At 41.7% G+C, this 22,916-nt stretch overlaps 1 protein-coding gene across 1 annotated transcript in view; it reads right to left on the bottom strand.

Moving 5' to 3' along the window:
- Positions 1-882: 882 nt before the first annotated feature.
- The window catches only part of ST6GAL2 (ST6 beta-galactoside alpha-2,6-sialyltransferase 2), a 55,990-nt gene continuing 33,956 nt past the window's right edge, over positions 883-22,916 (bottom strand). The window contains exon 5 of the mRNA XM_036347142.1: positions 883-4,886. Within this exon, the coding sequence (XP_036203035.1) occupies positions 4,630-4,886 (257 nt within the window). The 3' untranslated portion in view covers positions 883-4,629. The remainder of the gene's footprint in view (positions 4,887-22,916) is intronic.

Raw genomic sequence — 22,916 nt, 5'->3', positions numbered from 1 at the left:
CCACTCACTCATCTGCATGTGCAACTTCTACAAATGAAAACAGAGAAATTCTTAGACAATTGAAAAAATGTTTTATTTACAAGAAAAAGTCTGTACATTGTGTGTACATAAAAATATACAAAACCAAAATAGAAAATATCCAAACCTTAAAATGTGTACAAACACCTTTAAAATGTAACCCCTGGAAACCTCAAGCCTTAGTTTGAAGAGCACACATTTCATTTAAAAATTGTCATACAAAAAAAAGTCCCAACACTGTTAAAAAAGTTCACTGGTTTCCACCAGAAAAGTTTCCTAAGTTTACTAGGATAAACAGAATGTGTGATATTATAAATGTTACGTCTTAATGCTACCAGTACAGTTAATTTGCTTGAAACCTAACTAATGAGAAGATTCTTTTCCATAGAACCAATAAATGTTTCTTCCCTGAATCTTGTAAAAGCCATGAGTTGTCAACTTCTTATCAAACTTCAGAGTGACATTAGGCTGTCTTCAGGTCATGGGTTTACCTTCACAGTGATGTTTAAATATGTCCACTATACTTTTTAATGTAGCCAGGATGTGTAAAGTATGAGTGTGTGGAAGACTAATTTTTTTTAACAGAAGGACAAATAACATTTGCTTCCTTCTCTTAAAAACTTGGTGTTTGTGCCCTAGCCGTTGCTCAGTGGTTAGAGCATTGGCCCACAAACTGAAGGGTCAAGGGTTTGATTCCAGTCAAGGGCAAATACCTTGGTTGCAGGTTCAATCCCCGGCCCTGGTCGGGGCATGTGTGGAAGGCAACCAATTGATGTGTCTCTCTCACATAGATGTTTCTCTCTCTCTGTCTTTCCCCCTCCCTTCCACTCTCTTAAAAAAAAAAAAATCAATGGAAAAATATCCTTGGGTGAGGATTAGCAAAATAAAAAACCAACAACAACAACTAGTGTTTTCATAATTAAAATAGAATGTATTACAAAGTTTTCAGAGATAAAGTTTGATGAAAAAAGACAATATAAATCCAACCATGTATGTAGATATGTGTATATACAATTGTATAACTATATTCATATGCACACTTTTATAACAAGAGTGAGAACTAATTCTTTAAATTCCACTGGCCCAAACTTGTAGACGAATATGCTGGATTATTTTTTCTTACTAAAAGGCTTCACTCATTCAATAAACAAGAACCAGCACTTACATTTTATCCTTGAATTAACAGAAATACCTTTCATTTCCCAATTGTGTAAAGTCCCAGTGACAAAAAACATGCAGAATATTTTTTCACAATGGAAATATCCAGAGTATAAAAACAAATTTGAACTCAGGCACATTTTATGCAAGCAATTCATTTCTATATGCAGCTGCCTTTACCAGCTGTGCAACCACTGGGTAGAGCTCTAAACTACCAGAATGTGAGAAGTCACACAGATAGTGCGGTAGAGCATATGCAGAGGCTATTGGCCTATATATTCAGTCATGTATTTCTCCATAATCCTCCCACTTCCTCTCCCGTTTCTTTCCATAGCTAAGCAGAAATGAGCCAGGTGACTTTGGCCACCAGCCCAAACATGCACTGTGCCATGTGTCTCCGGAGACCTGAATCCAGTCATCTGTGCAGACATCACATACCGTGACGTGTGTGAAGCTGACCCCACCTACACCAAAATTCTCCCATCACATACCATGATGCATATGAGGCTGAGCCCACCTACATACAAAATCCTCCTGTCACATCCCATGGCACATGTGAGATTGATCCCACGTAAGGTGGCCCAGTGGGACCTGGTTAATTCTGTGATGGAAGTGCTGCCACCGAAAAGGGTTATTTCTTGAGAAAAGCAGCGCTGAACGGACTGAGGGGAGGGTCAGACTCACAGGGCCAGCACTGCCTTCCATGGAGACAGAACGCTCTACCTGCTACACCTTACCCTCACACCTGGAGGGACTGGTGAAAAGAGGTAGGGAAAATCTAGATGAAGGTGAGTTGTCATCCTTTGCCAACAGTTGTTTTTTTGTGATTACAACAACAAAACCAAAAAAAGATCAAGTGAAAAGATCATGAAATATCAATAGCAATGTGACCTTGTTCATCCTGAGAGTGAAACAAGGGACCAGTGGCCTCGGGTTGCACTATGGGGACTTGATCAGCGTCCCTTCACAGAGGAGGATGGAGGGTTTAGAAGGGGCAGGACCTGGAAAAAAATGCAGTGGGGCACCGTTTATTATCAACTATGCCACAAAAGGCCTGTGTGCTTTACTGCAGTTCATATGTAGCCTGTAAGGACTTAATCAATGTCTGGCCAAATACTGCACTTAAGACCCATTTGGCTAATCCTCAAAGCAGTCATCATGCTAACTCCAACTGCCTAATATTTTGAGAGGCTAAACAATTTAAACTTCTAAATTGAAGAATGCCCAGCCCATGCTATATTAATATGTGTACCACATTTTTGGAATGTTTAACAAATCGTGATTCCCAAGAGTCAAGACCATAATAAATTCAAAGATTTTAATTAAACTTTCTCTATATCCTTCAGTCTTTCATATCATTTCAGTGAGATAGAAAGCACTTTTTAAAAGTATATGCGTTACAACATAATGCAATTTAAAAATCTTTGAAGTGTTTTCTGGGGCTTTGGAACTTGAGTATTTACATTGATCCAATACATTTTCCTCTAACCAACCTCTCCAGTCATCCAAAGGGATTGTCCTGGTGACGGGATGTGGTAAGGGCTCATGAGGACGACTGGGGAACCTCCATTCCCTGCATGTGAGGGCAGAGCCAGGGGGCTGGGATCAGGACTGTAAGAGGACTGCTCGCTGCACCAGCGCTACCTCACCAGCATCCAGCATCACTGAACCCATGACCCACTAGACATGGGACAAGACTGAGCTCTTTCAGGAAATAAGGAAGAAAGCGCTTGATCAGGTCTACTCAGACATAAGCTAATGTGCAGAACAAAATTACCCATCCCTTCTCATGGATACAGAAACGAAGCTCTCACAGGGACTTTCATGGACACTGCCACATTAAACTTGCAGTTACTTCACTATTACAGTAAAGATGTCTATAGGAGTCTGCTATCCATTTGGATTTCTGTTGAGATGAGCCAAATAGTCATCTGTTTCTGTAAACCACTCTTGCTCAAGAAAGCAGTCCTGAGAGGGCTCAGGAAAAAGCAATCTGGAACAGAAAAACTTTCCATAAAACCTCCTGCCATTCACACACTCTCGAGGGGGAATGCACTTAATTAAACTACTGCGGTCATTGCAAAGAAGTGCCAAACAGACCAGTGAAATATGTTTTGGTTGCATATTGAAATAATGCCATGCTTAATTAAAGTATTTCAAATGTTTCTGTTTAACTATGTTCATATCAAAATCTTTTTTTCAATGTATGAGTGACCAAAGTTTAGATTAAGTAAAACAAAAGCTGAATATAGCCAATGCATTGGGTGACCATTTCCCCTCCAGCCGTCTTTTCCCTGAAGCAGATACATGTTTTCCTTGTTGCTAAAGAGCCACACTTTCACACCACCTTATTTAACTATATGGCTTTGTTATGTTGCTGACATAAAACACATCTGTGAAAATGAGGACAGGATTCCTAAACGTCCATCCATCCATCTGTAGGAAGAATTAGTATCAGGTTTCCAACAGCTAATACTAACCTGCAAGAAATCCTCATAAAAGACAAAGATGTGCATCCCAGTAGCAGGGGGTTACTGCTCAAAAACCCCTCCTTCTGGGTTAGAAGGCGCCCTCTCCCATAGGTGTGTCCTCACTGTCCTGTGTATGACTAGGAAGGCCATGGGGAGGGCTGGGCGGTGAAAAGGTCCAAGGCAGAGTGCTGGGGCCGGGAAACATCCCATGCAGGGCTACCCTGCAGCTTCGTTACTCTGTGCTACTCACCAGTACTGCTCCTTCCATATGGGGGATACTCCCAGTTGATAAGAAAATCCTGGAGGAAAACTACATGTCTCCTCTGTGTGCTACTCTGGGCTGGACTGTTCTTGACCTGCTTGACATAGATGCTCTATGGTTTCAGAAATGTGTCTTGACACAGAGCAAATCACTCGTGGCCGCGGGAAGCACAGATGGCGAATGCAATGGTTTGGAAACACAGGCACCTCACAGGAATCCTAGATTCCTGATGTTAAATAAACACAGTTGAATGGCAAGTCAGATATTCGTCATAAACTCTAGAATCTTTTCTGATGAATGTCCACACAAGTGACACGCGATGCTGCAAACACTTGCCTCAATGTTCGTGCTTCCAGGTATAAACCTTTTTTTTAGTGTTAGACGTGTTGCAGGCGTCAGCCCTGTCACTGACACCAGCCCTGACAAGCTGTGCCCACAGCATGGAAAAAGCTTAGCAGTTTTGTTATACATTTTCTTTTCTTCCAGCTATTCTTTTTTGTGCATCTTTCTTGGTCTTTTTTCCCCTTTCAATTCCATTACTATATTCAAAGCAGCAATAAATACTCAAGGGCTTAAAAAGAGAAGAATTCTCGAGGCCCTCACTAAATTGCAGTTTAAAGATTCAAGACTACGTTGCCTAAAATATATGTTCAAGTATTCTTTTGTGACTTAGAACACAACAGTAGTACTTATTGCACATTGGTTCCCCAGAGTCCCTTTTCAAGAGTTGGGGGTGGGGCAGTGCACGGCCCGCAGCCCTGGCAGAACCACCTTGCCCTTGCGGTGCAGATCCCCTTGGGCGCCAGTGTTCAGGCGCTGCACCAGTAGCTTCTCGTAGAGCAGGGGGTGATAGGCCCCGAGTGTGCAGGCCGCGTCGTAGTACAGCTCGTGGTAGTGGCACAGCTCCGTCTGCCTGACGGACGGGAGGTATTCGTACACGTGCACCTCACTGCACAAGGACATCATGAGGAGGATTCCTAAGGTGGAAAGAAAATGGAACCTGATGAACTCCATGTGGGAAGTTCCTGTTGGCAGGGTGGTGGGGAATGACGGTGACCAAAAAACATTGCTCTGCAGGCTTCCCGCTTCCAGTGATTGGGTATACTGGTTCATGGGTGTGGGGCATATGAAGATATAATACTAGCCTGGCTTGTGTGGCTCAGTGGTTGAACATTGACCTATGAACCAGGAGATCACAGTTTGATTCCTGGTCAGGGCACATGCCCGGGTTGTGGACTCGATTCTCAGTGTGGGGCATGTAGGAGGCAACCGATCAATGATTCTCTCTCATCATTGATGTTTCTATCTCTCTCTCCCTCTCCCTTTTTCTTTGAAATCATTAATATATATAATCACTTATATATAAAGATATTATACTAGCAGCCCTTGCCAGTGTCTCAAGTCGTTGGATGACTCTCCAAAAAGAGAGTCAACTATACCAAAAAGTTGTGAGTTCGATTCCCAGTCAGGGCACGTATGGAGGCAACTGATTGATGCTTGTCTCTCACATCAATGTTTTCCTCTCTCTCTCTCCCTCCCTCTCTCTCTAAAATTAAAAAATACATATCCTTGGGTGAGGATTAAAAAAAAGATGTAATACTAGCATATATATAGTTGTTCAGTTGATTACTGTGGGACTGAAATTAAAACACAAAGTTACTAAACTTAGAGACCACAATCTAGTGAGTGACAGATCTGCATCCCGCAAGTCAGACTATCAGGTATCAGAGTCTACCCTCAGGTCCCACCTAATTTGCAATAGAACTGCTATGTTTCAAAGAAACATGTTACAAAAAACTGATTATAAAATAACTGCTTGATTATAAATTAATATAAAATAGCTGTTTGAATGAGAAGAAATGGAGTTGTAAACAGAGAGCTTAAAATTCATATTAAAATTATTTTTTTCATTGAAACTGTCAGTACAGGAGTTGCTTTAATTTCTTTGTTTTACTGTTCAAATAGAGAGCTGTAACCCCAAATATCACTAAGCAAACAGAGTTTGTGGTCTAGGCCAACAGGCTTTCTTTTCCTAGAGCCACCTCGTTAACACCCTTTAAACATTAAAAAAATGTGCACACTCCTTTCATTACAAAGATATCCCTGCCATGGAAAAAGCAAAGTCACACAGTTAGAGGCCATATTTGTTTGCAGAGGATAACCATATTTCTAATTAATCAGCCCTGTTTGCACCATGAAAATCCCCACAACCAGAGAAAGTCCTGCCTAAGAGACACCAGAAGAGAAGTGAGAAGGGCCCGGTTTTACCCAGAAGATGCAGAAAGCTTGCCCAGGGAGGGGAGGCCTGATCCTAAAGGGTGGCCTGCAGATAAGGGGTGAGAGGGAAATGGAAGAAGGGGTGCTACTGCCGAAGGACAACGGTACCTGCTTGGAAGACTCTGAAGATGTGAGCTGAGAGCTACAGTCCTGTGTTGTGGCTGAGAGTAAAGCACATTCCTAACAAAGAGAAGGTGAGTTGCTTCAAATTTGATGAAGTAGTTGTTCTCAAGGGCAAGGTTAAAACCCCCAGTTCCTCTCAGTCCTAGCGGTTTCCTCCTTCTCTTCTTGCTGCCCCACTGTGGCCCCTTCCCAGGGCTGGCGGAAAGTGACAGGCACTCAGGTGGGGCCCAGAGGAACCCACCACAGCTAGGACAGCCTCTTCTTCCTGAAATCGTGGAGGGGAGTGGGCACTCTTCTGAGCCCGCACACCACACAGGCGATGAAGTCTTGCCTCTTACTGCTCTATGAACATTTTTCTATTCCTCACAAAATCATCTATAAAGAACTGACACAGCAAATGAGAATGCCATGTGCCCAGGGAAAATTAAATTCTCCTTTATTCCCAGTTACTTTCAACCTGCAACAAACAAGAACCCCTGTAATGTGTACGCTTTCTCTCAATGAGGGCACAGGACCTGTGTCTGTGGAGAGAGAAGAGCTTCGGCATTTCCTAATCAGAGCTAGGGAACAAGTTCTTGGACATGGCCTCCCTGCACTGGCTTCCCTCTCCGCACTGGCTGCTCTCCCCGCCCTGGCTCTGGCCTGTGGTCAGTCCTACACACTGCCCACGAGTGCAGTATTACAACTTGCCTGCAGGTGGCAGTGAAGAGGCTTGGAGGGAGCCTGTTCCCCAGGCGGTTCTGAGCGGCAATGGCAATGGCTACTCATCCATGGGGACTGCAAGCATCTATATCCTAGCTGCTCTCTGCAATTCTGGTTCTAAAGTGTCAGTCAGTTTGTTGTTCCTCTTCCTAAAGCAGTTCTCACACTTCAGACTGAAGTGAATGGTCTGGACATCTTGTTAAAATGCAGAGTCCTGGACTTGTCCCCATTCCCAGAGATTTGGGTTCCAATGGCTTATGTTGAGGTTCAGAAAATGGAATTCTTAACAAGCATTCATTCCTAAACTATCTGTGGTGAAAGCCCATTTAGAAAGTCCCAGTCTATCACAGAGCAATACTTTTGTAAAATACAGTAACAATGAATTATTAGAGACACATATTTGGATGACATTCGGTGTCAAATTTCTATAAAAATATTTAAATACTTTCCATTTCCACAGTAATCTGGTTGTAGACCAATCACAAGCATTCTTGGTCCAGTGCTGGCCCACCACCCATGCTGGTCTAAGACATACATTCTCTGAAAAAATCTGCTGTCAGGGATTCCCCAAGCTATCTCACAGTAGCCAGACATTCTACCTGCTGGGCAGTGGACACACCCAGGAGATCTTGGGGTAGGTTCCCTATACATCCTTACTGTCTATTTTCTTGGTTTCAAAGGGCTACTAGGTGCTTGAATCTGATTTTTTTTTAAAGTTTTTCAGAAAAGATTTTTAATCTTGCTGTGAGTTAACTACATTTCAAATCACATATTTGCTAAATATACAATACTAGAGGCCCAGTGCACAAAATTTGTGAACTGGTAGGGTCCCTATTGGCTGCTAGCTGCCAGCTGGGGCTTCCCTCCCTTCCCCTGGCTGGCCCGGCCCCCTGGTCGAACTCCCGGACAACTCCCAGTGGAGGGGACAATTTGCATACTACACTTTTATTTTATAGGATAGAGTTTGTCATAAAACTAGACAAAATGTTATGGTTTCACTATAAGTAAATAGGTACATTTTAGCATTTTCATAAATGTTTTTTGTTTATTTATTTTAATTTTTTTTATTGATCTCAGAGTGGAAGGGAGAGGGAGAGAGAGATAGAAACATCAGTGATGAGAGAGAATCATTGATAAGCTGCCTCCTGCACATCCTACACTGGGGATTGAGCTCACAACCTGGGCACGTGCCCTTGACCAGAATCGAACCTGGGACCCTTCAGTCTGCAGGCCGATGCTCTATCCACTGATCCAAACAAACTAGGGCAATATTTTACATTTTAAAATAACTTCTAGGGCTTCAGAAATACAGAACTTGCCAATTAGTTCATGACAGTCCCAACTGAAGGGCAATCAATGAAGGTTCAGAACGTGTGGCTTCTTAGCTAAGCATCTGTATAATTCCTACCTGACACAGACTTAGCAACAGTGTTCCCTGTGTCATGCTGTACCCATATGTATGAGTGGCTTCCTGTGACTATGAGGTTTTGCCATGCACCCTAAAATTTATGTAGTAGCAGAATCAGCTGTTTAAATGGCAGCCAATGATAGTGAAATTAGAATGGCAGCACCTTCAATAGGAAAATTACATTATATTCATTGGGTACATGTAAAAGATGGAAAAAATTTATGGTACCAAAGGTGGAGAATATTTTTATTTTAAATTATTTTTCAGGATTCCTGATCAATTCATTTAGCATTTGAATACATTTGAATTTATTAAGGCTGTTATTACATGTAAATTTGAGTTTAGATTCAGACTTTGGCATATAATAAGTATTGAAAATCATTATTAAATGTGGCTAAATCTACACAGTGGTGTTCTTAAGAGTTGTTAATAGGACTTAGTAATACACAAAACCCTGAAGATGGCATTTCTTCTGGCAAGTTCAGAGTATGTGTATCAGGGTACAGGGGGTGTGGGGAGTAAATTCTGTGGGGGAGGAGGGCAGGATTAGGACAGGACTAGAAAGACCAGAGCCCAGGTACTATTGGGAGATCTCTTCAATTAAATTCAACATTTATTAAACGGGGCACAATACTAACCATTGATGATTTAGAAAACATTTAAGGAAAAAAGAAATTAGCAAATTAAAGTAAAGAAGTAACCTTTAAATTAACAATAGGGGCTAAGCCCATAACCTAAAACTCTAAGAGTGACTTGAGGAAAGTGTCTTAAACATTGTGCTGAGGAAAGTGTTGGGCACCACACCAGCCTCTCTGCTGAGGTGCTGCGATGCTGAGCCCCACTGTCCAGACATGACAGCTACCACCAATAAGATTCCAGGTCAGGAATCTCCACCTAACGCCTGGGCTTTATGACTGGCTGTGAGGACTATATAAGCCAGGATACAAGGCAAAATCAGCAAAGGAAAAGCCACAGGGGGAGAGAAGTCCAGGGGGTCCGGGGGAGGCTTCCAGAATACTGTCTGAGTGGTCACACAGGATTACTCATTATCCCAGCAACACATGTGAAATGTTGCCAACCAGGAAAGCTTCTTAGAGAACCAGTACTCAAGGTTAACACCGGGAGCTAGCCACATAGGCAGGCTCTAGCTGGCGCAAACCAAAACTCCAGACTCGAAGGAGGAAAGCAGGTGAGCCACACTGCTTGCACAGAGTGAACCATTCTTATTTTACCAGTTATGACAGAGGGAACCCTCCCCAAATCCAAGTCCCCAGATGCCAATCTTGTACAAGGCCTTTATGGAGCAGCAGGCAGGCCTTCTATGCACAGATACTATACACATATAAATTCAAAGTATCATGTGACTTCGTAATCATTTCCCCATCCCGTATTGACACAGGGAATTAAAATCTGCTGATGATACAAATATTTCTACTATTTCTTTCATTTCCTCTCTTATGATTGTTCAGGATTATCCAAAAAGCAAGAATACAAATCATCTAATACTATGCTATTCAGTAAAGAATTTTTAAAAATAATCGCTTTAGGAGGTTTTAGGTTAAATAATTTTATTTATAGATTACTAAGTAAGAAGCTGTTTTGTCACTAACAAAATTTTACTGCTTTCGATATGGAACTATAGTTTTTGGTAGGCAGATTAATATTTAAAACTCTTTTTCATGTGTCTTAACAAGCCAATCAGATGGGCATGCAGCCAGCTTTTTAAAATAATTAAACATAATTCAATTAATGTTAAGTTTCTTTGGCCAGATTTTACAAATGAGTCCATACTAGGGATTCATTTAAAGAAAAAAAAGCGTAATTTTTCCAGGCAATTATGACTCAAAAGTCATTCATGTGCCAAATTGCATTTTTAAAATATTGTATAATGCAACATAATTATCAAGCCAATTAAAAAGCATTTACACTGGTCTTAATAAAAATGTCACATTACATAACAGCATAACAAGCATTTGCTCAGAGTATGGATAAAAAACAAACTTCAACTCATGCTCTGATTATCACAAATTCGGAATGAATGAGACTCCTTCTCTAAAACTCTACGCTGCAGATATCGATGTATCTGATGTGCTTTCAGAGTCTAGTATAGTTAATTGTTTAGCCTTTAACTGGACTGTAATTACACTAAAATTTTCTTGCTTTTCACCTGGCAATATTTAAAATAACATCCAACATCATTAAAAATAATATACTTTTCTCCTTGATGAACATATTCTTTCAACATGTGGCAAAATAAGCTATGTATAAACAGAACATAATGGCAGTGATAAGAAAAATACTGGTTTATATCACTTCCATTAACTACTGGATGCAATTTTTATGTTAGGTAAATTAGAAATTTCTGAGACTGACCAATAGAGCACTTATATTTTTCAATGAGTGATGAGGGTGAAAGGCTGAGTTAGATTTCCAGAAAATATTTGTAATTAAAAGGTGGTTTGGAAATTTAAACTTTTTATAATAAAAAATAATTGAAGAGGCATCTGCTATCTATATCCTATCTAATAATAGAGAAACATGGTAATTAACTGTAACTTTGCTACCCTTCCCATTGGCTAATCAGTGAGATATGCAAATTAACTGCCAATCAAGATGGTGGCCGGCAGCCACGCAGCTGAAGTGAACATGAGGCTTGATTGCACCGGCAATGGAGGAAGCCAAGGTTCCCCGCCTGCCGCTGCCCAGCTCTGAGCTCCGGATGCAACAATGTTGCAATTATAGAAACTAAACAAACCCCAGGTACCTGCTTTCAGCCAGCCACAGCCTCAGAGCTGGAGTCAGCTCTCAGCTCCAGTAAGAGCTATAGAAGGTAAATTAATCCCAGAATAAAAAAAAAAAAGAAAAAAGGAGAGGTTGGGAGCTTCAGTCACACGCCAGCCTGAAAACAGCCCTCAGCCCCTCACCCAGACTGGCCAGGCACCCCAGTGGGGACCCCCACCCTGAAGGGGATGTGACTAGCTGCAAACAGCCATCATCCCCTTATCCAGGCTGACCAGGCACCCAAGCGGGACCCCAACCCTGATCCGGGACACCCCTCAGGGCAAACCAGCCGGCCCCCACCCATGCAGCAGGCCTCTATCCTATATAGTAACAGGGTAATATGCAAAGTGACCCTAACAGCAGAAGGACTTTGAATGACTGGTCACTCTGACACACACTGACCACCAGGGGGCAGACGCTCAATGCAGGAGCTGCCCTCTGGTGGTCAGGGTGCTCTCACATGAGAGAAGCTCTGCTCAGCCACAAGCCAGGTTGATGGCTGCCAGTACAGCGGTGGTGGTGGGAGCCTCTCCTGCCTCCTCAGCAGCGCTAAGGATGTCCAACTGCAGTTTAGGCCTGCTCCCCGCTGGCAAGTGGACATCCCCCGAGGGCTGCCGGACTGCCAGAGGGGTGTCTGACTGCCATCTTAGGCCCAATCCCCCAGGGAGCAGGCCTAAGCCAGCAGGTGGTCGTCCCCTGAGGGGTCCCAGACTGCAAGAGGGCACAGGCCTGGCTGAGGGACACCCCCTCCCCGTCGAGTGCACAAATTTTGTGCACCGGGCCTCTAGTATATATATAAAAGTCTAAGCGACTGAATGACTGAACGACCAGTTGACTGGTCACTATGGTGCTCACTGACCACCAGGGGGCAGATGCTCAATGCAGGAGCTGCCCCCTGGTGATCAGTGTGCTCTTACAGTGGGAGTGCCACTCAGCTGCCCGACCCATCCCGGTGGCCCACCAGCCCAGTGGCAGCCACTCATTCCCTCAGTAGTCCTGCAGATCCAATCTCTGGAGAACAAGCTAGGCACTGACAGACCGGCTTTCCCTCCCTAGACGCTCTGCAAGGAAGAAACAATATGAAAGCGCCGCCAGATGGCTCCCAACAACTGGTATGAATGTCAGAGGGATGGATTCAGATCCTGGGCCGGAGAGGGCATCCCACTGCCTACCCGGAGGGCCATTCGCATCCCAGCCAACCCCCCCTAACCCCGTCGGGATGGGCTCCAGATGCAGGGCTCATGGCTGGTGAGCACTGCTGTGGTGGCACCAGCTTCTCCCGATCGGGACTGACTTGTGCCACCACATGGCAGGTGCAGCAGGGCCGGGATAAGCAGGAGCAGCAGGCAGGAGTGTCAGGCAGCATGGGACTGCCAGTTTCAGCCTGATCCCCACAGGCTACCCTAAGGAATCCCACCCATGCACGAATTCTTGCACTGGGCCTCTAGTAGTAAATAAAATCATGTAATGTGAGAATAATACTTGAAGGCCACTATTTAGCTCATTTATTTGGTGGTAACTAACACACATTCGGGATTCATTATTTACAGGGAAATGCAAATTTTTTTCTAATCAACATAATTGCAATGCATTTTTACATAATCATAAATATGGGTGTTCTGTGGCTTATCATTTTGTGTTAATATTTCATTATTTTGTGTTAATCATGAGTTTGGATGCTATATTGGAAAATCAAAACCCCCAAACCAGTATAAAACAGAAAAAAGAAAGGAAGTTATGGCCTGTTAAGCATATTATGCTTGTGTGCACATTAAATACTGTAGCCTGAAATGATAGTGTTTGCATTGAAGAATTGCAGAAATATTACTTATAATCAGTAGTGCCTGCCTTTTAAAAGGGTGGGGGAGGGGACGGTGTTGGTGGTTTCTACAATAAAAATGCCAGTTGTGGATTTAAGTGAGCTCACCTCTGTGCTGCTGGTGCGCCCTGTGCTACCAGCCTGTCTGCCTGGCGGTGCTCAGCCTCTGAGCCAGGCTGGGTGGATGCCAGCTTCATGTAGGTGGCAAACCAACCCAGCCATGCTTTGTGACCCCAGGTGAGCTCACCGGCCTTCTATAAAAATATGTCTTTATGAGAGCCAAATGGAAGCTGTGAGATTCCAAATAAATCGCTATTTATCCTCAGTGAGGCTACAGTACAAAGGGACTTCACAGTGCTAAGTTACAAGGTCAATCTCTAAAACCTAGCTAGGGATGAGAAAGAGAACTGCTACTCATATGCGAACAACTAGCTCCCCAATAGGCTGTGGTTAGAAACCCAATAAGATGAAAAAGTTGTTCCGAAGAAACAAGTCTTTATGGATCATCTAAATGAATGTGAGCCATGTTACTTCCTTTGAATTTAGTAAATACATGTGCAGTCCAAGAGGTGCAAGGGCCCCTTCATTGCTTCTGTAGAGAAAAGGATTGTACAAGTAATATATTTCCAATGTATATCTACTGGGTGCCTGCTTCTCTGAACTGTAAGACAAATATGGGCTCTGATCAGAAATTCAAAGAAAAAGAAGTATATTAGCACTTACCAACGAGTATCATAATGTCATACCCTTTGCTCAGCACTAATACTCCTGAGAACTTATCTTAAGGGAATGGTTTAAAGGGAAAAACTATATATTCACATATACAATAAATTATAGTATATTATTAGTACATAGATATAATAATGGTTCATCAATATGATTGTTTGATACTATCAAATAATTTGAAAAGTATTTTAAATTATTCAACAACTAAAGGCAGGCATAAATTATGATATACCTATCTGATGTAATGATATGGCCTTTACAATATCAAAGGAAGCAAAAGTCTATTTTTACCTTGATTTATCTTAATGAAAGAAAGATCTTTATACATTTGGGAATATAGTCTTACTTAACCAGCATAAAGTTTTAGATGAGGCACATCACAATAATAGTAAACAGTAAATATTAGCTATTGTGCTAGGAACATGATACTTCAAAGATAAACATACTATTAGTATCTTCATTTTCTAGTTGAAAAACTGAGGTTTAGATACATTCAGTAACTTGCTCAAGATCACATATTTAGTTGGCTGTTGGAGCCAAGATTTGATTCTGGTCTCTGTAGAGTCCAAGATATCAACCATACAGAAGGAGGTGGAGATCCTTCTACATGTGAGGCCAGTTGAACTGTAGGTGAGAGTCTATTAGGTGACATAAGGTACCACTTCCCATTCTTTTGTTCCTCCCTGCATTCATTAAGCTGACATTTATTGTGTGTCTGTTGTGCGGTGCCATGAATCAAAGGAGCCCCTTTTATTACAACAGCATTTAGAATAAGTAAAATCTAGATGAGGTCAAAATTTGGAAGAGTATAGAATAAAAAAAATCAGGATGGCATACTGAGAGTGGGGGTTATTTGGTGTTTTAAAGAATGTTTAAATATTCAATTATAATGTATATCTCCCCTTTTTGTAAGCCCTGCAAAGGAGAATCTTAAAAAAAAGTTGCAAACAAAAATCTTATAAAGCAAGACAGGATCACTCTCTTCCTTAAGTTTTGCTGAAGGCTTTGCACCAATATCTATGTCAGGAGAAATAAATCTCTAAATCTCTTTTGACGTATATCTTTAAATAAATGAGATTTCTTAAAAAGTTAGTAAAAATTTCACTAAATCCACATAATTACCTTGTTACTAAAAGTCAAAATGTATTTGCACAGTTATACTAAAGTGTTTTGAAAATAATTGAGTAATCAGTTACAGTTTTTACTTAATTGCAGTAAATATTCATCTCTTTAATAATAATTCTTCAAAATATTTTGTTTGGTAAAATTGTTTGTGATAATATGATGTTAAAAAGGTAGAAAACATGGTTTAAAAATATTCATTTAGAAATTGAGATAACTAACTTCAGTATAATCATAGATATTAAAACTAGTATCTTATTAATATTAAATATCAAAAGAATGAAACTAGATTACAGTTTATTCCCATGTACAAAAATTAATTCAAAATGGATCAAAGACATAGATATAAGATCTGAAACAATAATTACACAGAAGAAAACATAGTTACTAAACTTATGGATCTGATGTAAACAGCATTTTATGAATTTGACCCCAAAGGCAAGGGAAGTAAAGGCAAAAAAAATAAAAAAAATAAATGGGACTCTCAAACTAAAGAAGCTTTGGCATAGCAAAAGAAACTACCAACAAAACAAAAAGGCACTGACTGAATGGGAGATGATATTTGCAAACAACAGCTCCAACAAGAGATTAATATACAAAATGTATAAAGAACTCATACAATTCAACACCAAAAATAAAATAAAATAAGCCAATTAACAAAAGGGCAGAGGACCTTAACAGATACCTCTCCCAAGAAAACACATGGTCAACAGGTATTTGAAAAGATGTCCAACTTACTAGCTATTAGGCAAATGCAAATAAAAAATCAGAAAAACTGCAATGAGATACCTCGTCACACCTGTCAGACTGGCTATTATCAACAAGACAAGCAATAACAAGTGCCGGAGAGGTTGTGGAGAAAAGGGAACCAATGCTCATTCACTGCTGGTGGGAACGCAGACTGGTACAGCCACTGTGGAAAACAGTATGGAGGTTCCTCAAAAAATTAAGAATAGACTTACCAAATGACCCAACAATCCCTCTTCTGGGTATTTACCCCCCAAAACTGAAAAACATCTACTTGCAATGATATATGCATAACCTATGTTCATTGCAACATTATTCATGGTGGCCAAGACGTGGAGACAACCAAAATGTCCTTCTAAGGAGGATTGAATAAAGAAGATGTGATACAGCCCTAGCCAGTTCGGCTCAGTTGATAGAGCATTGGCCTGCGGACCAAAGAGTCCTGGGTTTGATTTCAGTCAGGGTCACGTACCTCGGTTGCAAGCTCCTCCCTGGCCTGGGCCCTGGTGCAGGAGGCAACCAATCAATATGTTACTCTCACATTGATGTTTCTCTCTGTCTTTCCCTCTTTCTTCCTCTTTCTCTAAAAACCAATGAAAAATATCCTTGGGTGAGGATTAAAAGAAGAAAAGAAGATGTGGTACATATATACTATGGAATACTACTGAGCCATAAGACACAACCATATGATTTTACTCATATGTGCTATATAAAACTGAAACTTGTGGACAGATAGTGTAGGGATAGTCCAAGGGAAAGGGGTGGGTGGTGGTGGGCGGTGGGAGGGATCAATATATGGTGACAGAAGGTGGTTGGACTTTGGCTGGTGGAAACACAATGAAATATACAGATCATGTATCATAGAAATGTACACTTGAAACCTATATGATCCTATTACCCAAAGTCAACCCAATAAATGTAATAAAAAATTAAAAATATATGTTTTAAATAGGCTTGTAATGAAAGTATAGTTTAAGTTACTTAATATTAAAATGTATTTATATTTCATCAATATTATAATTGTTCACCTATGTATCTCCAATTAAGTTTCATTATTAAAAAAGCATATAAGCTTTGGTAAGTTCTCTGAGTAAGTGAATTGCACACTTCTGAAGTGTTTTTCCAACAATACTAGTAAAATGGTTTCAGTGAAGAGGTCAGAATGTTCCTCAAACCTACACGAGCTGTTCTTCCTCTGTGAGTAGAAACACAGTTTTTGCATTTGCAGATAAAACAAGAATTTATGTAATTGAGACATATTTGTGCCTAAATTTGATTTTACCAGGAATCTTGCACAAAGAAAACTTCTCCATAAGAACCGCTAATGCATAGGTTGCACAGAACCCAGGGAAAGCACAGCCCTGTGACCGCACTGAGATTTTGGATACTACTCATGCAGAAGTATCCCCAGGCCACTCTCACTAGGAAACACTCAGAATGGTGCACTGAACAGAAGTTTCTTCCAGACTCACCTTCCCTTCAACAGTAATTGCTAGATCCGGAAAAAATGGCGGCCGAATAGGCAGATCTTTCTTGTACCTCCTCCCAGGGCCAGATTTGAAATAAAATTAAAGTGAGGAACATACACCTGGAATTACCAACTGAGGTCCAGCTGAGGAGGAGACATATCAAGGAAGGACAAAACACTGGGAGACTGGAAGGGTGAGGTGATGAGAGAAGCTGGCACAGCTTCCAGCAGTGGCAGGCTGGGAGGCCAAGAGTGAGGAGGGAGCTGCCGGCTACGGAGGGTCTGTTCCCTCAGAAGACAGAGGCCTGGATCCAAGGCTGGGCTTCACAACCCGGAGCACCAGAGCCGAGAACAGCGGCCGACATAACATCCAGTTGGCAGGGCTGCATGTCGCTGCGGAGCCTGGACGGTAGATCAGAGCCAGTGAGAGAGAAAGCGCAGTTTTTTTTGTTTTTGTTTTTGTTTTTGTTTTTGTTTTTGTTTTTGTTTTTGTTGTTGTTGTTGTTGTTGTTGTTGTTGTTTTTAAACCCAGAGCACAGGAGTTCTTATTTGTAGCTATTCAACCTAAGCTCCCATGCAGGGAGGGAGGTGAGAACTTGAGGTGCCTAAGGAGAAGCTGGGCTGGGAAGCATTGTGGGGAGATGTGGAAAAGCTTCAGGCAGGAGTTCAGCCTTTGGTTGCACACCCCCAAACTGAAACCAACACTTTTCCTGAGAGGAGCTAGCCACTCCCAGTAGCCACAGGGCAGGAAAAGACCCCCTCCACACACACACCTTGGGTAATACAGCCTGTCCCAGCCTCAAGAGCCTTGCCTACCATACCTTGCAGTTTGATGTTTTCAGAGGAAATAAAAGCAGAGGCCAAGCCTACAGGTTTGAACAGTTTTGGGGAGCTTCAGTGACTGGACTGGAGGAGGGGCCATCAGCCCCACTATCCCAGGAACCTGAATGGTGCTGTCCCACATGGGAGAGCTGATAACTCCAGGTTTCCAGTCGATCCCACTGGACTGAGTACAAGGATCACTGCCCAGCCAAGGGCAAAGCAGTATTTTGGGCCACTTGCAGAGGAGTAGATCTGGGACAGGGAAAACACATCCACCACATTCCCTGAAAACTGAATAGCCCCTGCCCCACTTAAAGCCCTTTCAGAAACAAACTTTTGAGATGAAGATTGACAGCTGGCTAGCAGGCAAAGGTGGACAGAGGTGGAGCCTGGGAAACCAGTAGAAGTTTGCTGACCCATTCTGAGCCCCATGCTGCTAACAAACCTATTTTAAAGGGCAGACTGGCTCCGCCTGCTTGCAGCCAAGTACTATGAAGACAGACACAAACTGTGGATCACTTGTAGCTTAAAGCAAGTTGCTGAAAGCCAAAGGAAGACAGTTACTGACAGTGGTAAGCACCTAAGTACCTCACAGGAAGCTCAGAACTAGCAGACAGAACAGTCAGCCACAGCCATCAGAAGAGTAGGATCCAAAGGGAGTGCCCACGGGGCACTAAACTCTGATGAAACAAATGCCACTTCACTTCTTTTTATTTTTTCTCCCTTTTCTTCTCTTCTTTTCCTATTTATTATTCTCTTTCTTTTTAAAATTTATCTTCTTTACCTATCTGCTTTATTGACTTTTTATTATTCTAGTCTCTGTTGTTTCGTTCATATATCTAATTTTCCTCTTCCTTTTTCCTACTCAACTTTTTTCCCACTATTCAATTTTTTTCTTTTCTTTCTCTCTTTTCTTTTTCTCCTGATTTCTCATCTTTTTTTCTTTTCTTATTTTAGGTCTATCTGCTTTTTCCTATATTTTCCTTTTCAATTTCTTTTCTTTTCTTATTCCTTTATTTTAAACCATTTTCCTACCCATATTCCCCTAATTTTTTAATTTCCTCTATTTCATTTCTGAAACTATATATTTCTTCCTCTGCCCTTTTTTTGTTTGTGCTATTTTTTTGGTTTGTTTTATTTTCTCCTCATATTTTTTTTTCATTCTTTCTTTCCTTTCTATTATTCTTGCTCTCATATCTCTTTCCTAATTCTATCTTTTCTGGTGGTTGCTTTTGTTGGTGCTATAGGGGTCTTTTGTATGTCTTTATTTTATTTTTGTTTCATGTTTGTTGTATTGTATTTTGTTCTTTTCGGTTAGCACCTCCACAACAGCAAGCACAACATGTTCAGAGATGAATCACATACCCAGCGAGCTTGAGAGGAGACTCTATCCACCAATAGGACACTAATATTCAAAACCCAAGTATAACAGGAGAACCCACATAACTCAAGCAAGGGGCCATTCTAGAGCACCTAGCTCAGGAGATATAAGAGACTGTACAACTGGGTCCCACAGAACACCTACTACATAAGACCACCCCACAAAGTCTGGGAGGCATAGCAGTTTTATCTTAATGCAAAGAAATTAAAATAAAGGAACAGCAAAAATGTGGCAATAAGAACCCCAAAATGAAAGAAAAGGAGGAAACGCCTTTGTCAGATAAAGAATTCACAGTATTGGTAATAAGGGTGCTCAAAAAAATCAAAGAAAGTACAAGCAATTTAATGAGATTTATAAAGGACTTAATGAGAGCTACACCAACATGAAAAGAGAGGTAGAAACAATAAATAAGAAATAGATAAGAATGAGGAATAACAGCAGAAATAAAGAACACCCTGGAAGGTTTCAACAGTAAAGTAGAAGAAGGTGACGACCAAAGCAGCAAATTAGAAGACGAGGCAGGAAAAAAACACTGAATAAGAGCATCAAATGGGAAAAAATTAAAAAGCAGGAGGAGAGTCTAAGGGATGTTTAGGAAAACATGAAACATAAAATGCACGTCATAGGAGTGCCAGAAGAAAAGAATCTGAAAAAGGAATAAAGAACCTGTTTGAAGAAATAATGGCACAAAATTTCCCTAACCTGGTAAAAGAAAAAGTCTCTCAAGTTCAGGAAAAACAGAGAGTCCCAATCACTATGAACCAAAAATATCCACATCTAGGCACATAATAAATAAGATGGCAAACATTGAAGACAAAGAAAGAATCTTAAAGGCTGCAAGAGAAGGATAGAAAGTTACCTACAAGGGTGATCCTATTAGACTATCAAATGATTTCTCAATAGAAAGACTTCACGCCAAGAGACTGAACCCAAGATTACTCTATCCAGTAAGATATCATTCAAAAATCAAAGGTGAAATAAAGAGCTTTGAGAGAATTTATAAAAAAAGATTAAGAGAATTTATTGTCACCAAACCAACACTGCAGAAATGCTGAACTGAGTGTTGTAAGAAGTAGAGAGAAAGAGGAGAACATAGGCATAAAGAATGAAATAGCAACAGATAAGTACCTATCAATAACAACCTTAAATGCAAAAGGCTTAAATGCTGTAATCAACAGACATAGGGAGAGAAGATGGCGGCGGTATAGGCAGACGCGTCCCAGGTCGTGTCCCTGAGCAAATGGAGTGAGCAGCTGAAACTAGTAACATCCACCCCGAATTGGCGAAATTCCTCAGCTGGCGAGACAGTTTACAGCCGGGAAGAGCAGAACTCCCCTGGAAAGGTAAAAAAACCAGGGATTTGGGCAGGAAAGTTTGCCAGTCCTCTGAGCCCAGAGAGTCGGAGGGAGACCGCGTGGCAGACAGCCGCGTCCCTTGGGACAGGCACAGCCCCTAACAGGGGAAAGGAGAACCGCGGGATTCCTGGCGCTGCCGGGGGAATTGAGAGCTGGGTCTGTGATCACAGAGGACTGAGCCTAAAGGGGGCAGCCTGAAGAGCTGACCAGACCATGCAGTCCCGGTAAGAGAAGAAGCTTACAGAAACCAAGCCTTCCCCGTTTCCGCGGCCGGCGTTTGTTTGTTTGTTTTCACTGAACCCTGTTCAAGGGACATTTTGGATACAGACACTCACCTGTGCTGAAGAGAGGGAGAGTGTGCGGAGGAGTGGAATCTGGGGAGAGACTGAGGAGAGAAGGGGGGTCGGGAGAGGTGGCAGCGAATTGAGTGCTGAGACACCCCTGAGCCCACGTCTGAGGCAGCCATTCTCTCCGGAGAGTGAGACTCCTCCCCCCAGCCCCCAGGCAAGGAGCACAGCCACACCCAGATTCCACCCTGTAGGAGATCAAGGATTAAAATAACCTGATCAGTCCCTGGGAGTTAACAGGGTCTGGCCTATAGAGGGATTTTCAATCCCAGCAACAACACAGCACTGGTAACTCTTACGCAGCCAGCTCTGGGCAGTGAACTTCCACTGGACAGAGAGGCCCTGTAGCCTCAGAGGCCAACCCCAGAACACTGCCACCCAGAGGCTGACCCACAAACTGACTCTTTGCTAAACACAAAATAAGGCAGTCTGGGAAACAAATGCGGCTTGCTTTAAAATAAGGACTGTGGTTTACAACACAGAGGAACAGTGTATCGCAGGGAAACTCAACACTCTCCTGAATACCTGGCAGGTCTAAGGCGAGCCACACTGAAGAATAGAAGAACCGAAGGACCTTCACTACTGCAATATTTTTTTTTTCTTTTTTTTTTTTCTTTTCCTCTTCTTCTTTTTTTTTTTTTCTTCTTTTTTCCATCACCTGATTTTACCCTTTTAATTACTACCTTCTTATTTTTAACCAGTATTATTACTGCTACCATTTTACCATTTTTTTTAAAGTGCCATTTTATTTTCTCTTTATTTTATTTTGGGATTAGTGTTCTCCATTCTATTTTCATCGTTATATTATTGGTTGTTTCTAGTTTGCATTTATCTCCAGGGAGCTGTTGCTGGAATTTGTTGGGATTAATGGCTGTTCTATAGGAGCATTCTCCTCATATAAAAAGTCTCTTCCCCTCTTCCACTTCATTCTCTCTTTTCGCTCTTTTTTTTTTCTTTTCCTTTCTTTTCTCACTTTTACTTTCCCCCCTCCTTTTTCCCACTTTCATTTTTGCACTCCTTTTTTTGGTCCCTAATTTTCTTTTCTTTTTTCTCTTTTCTCTTTTTCTCTTCCTTCTTCCTTATCCCCTAATTCTCTTAATTCAGGTGGTCACCTTTATTTGGGGTTATTAATATCGTGAATATATTTGTGTATAGTGCCTGGTACGTGGTGCCTTGTTGTGTTGTATTTTGTGCCTTTAAATCAACACAGCAGATCCAAGCAACAGCAACCTCCTGAGCACCACACCCTCTGCTGAGGAACAGCAGCTGTACGTGAAACCTCGCCCCACCAGCCAGAAGAGACACCACAGCTGTGAACAGCACCCACTAGAGGAGTTGCTGCCAACTGAAGAGCAGCTGCTACCGCAACCGCCCGAAGAGGAACCGCAGACCAAGGAGTCACTGCCACCAAGGGAGCAGCCACTGAACGACTCAACGTCTAGATATGTCAGTGAGATCAAACATGGGTAGACAAAGAAACCCCCAAAGGAAAGAGAAGGAGGACTCTCCAGAAAAGCAGCTAAGTAATACAGAGGCATGCAACATGACAGAAAAAGAATTCAGAATAAGGGTCCTAGAGTGCATAAACCGGATGGAGGAAAAAATCGACAACCTCAGCAAGAAGCAAGAAGAAACAGATGAAAAAATCGATAACATATGGAAGAAGCTAGAAGAAACAGATGAAAAAATCGATAACATATGGAAGAAGCTAGAAGAAACAGATGAAAAAATCAACAACTTAAGTAAGACCCAAGAAGATATGAAGAGTGATATAGCTGCAATGAAAAACTCCATTGAAAGTATCAACAGTAGACTAGGAGAAGCGGAGGACCGAATTAGTGATTTAGAAGACAAGGAAGCAAAACACACCCAAAATGTACTGCAATTGGAGAAAAAAATGAAAAGACAGGAGGAGAGCCTAAGGGAGCT

The sequence above is a fragment of the Myotis myotis genome, unplaced genomic scaffold (genome assembly GCF_014108235.1).
Source record: "Myotis myotis isolate mMyoMyo1 unplaced genomic scaffold, mMyoMyo1.p scaffold_m19_p_2, whole genome shotgun sequence".
NCBI classification, from domain to species: Eukaryota; Metazoa; Chordata; class Mammalia; order Chiroptera; family Vespertilionidae; genus Myotis; species Myotis myotis.
The sequence above is the reverse complement of the archived record's forward strand: the minus strand, read 5'-3'. Positions and strand labels throughout refer to the sequence as shown.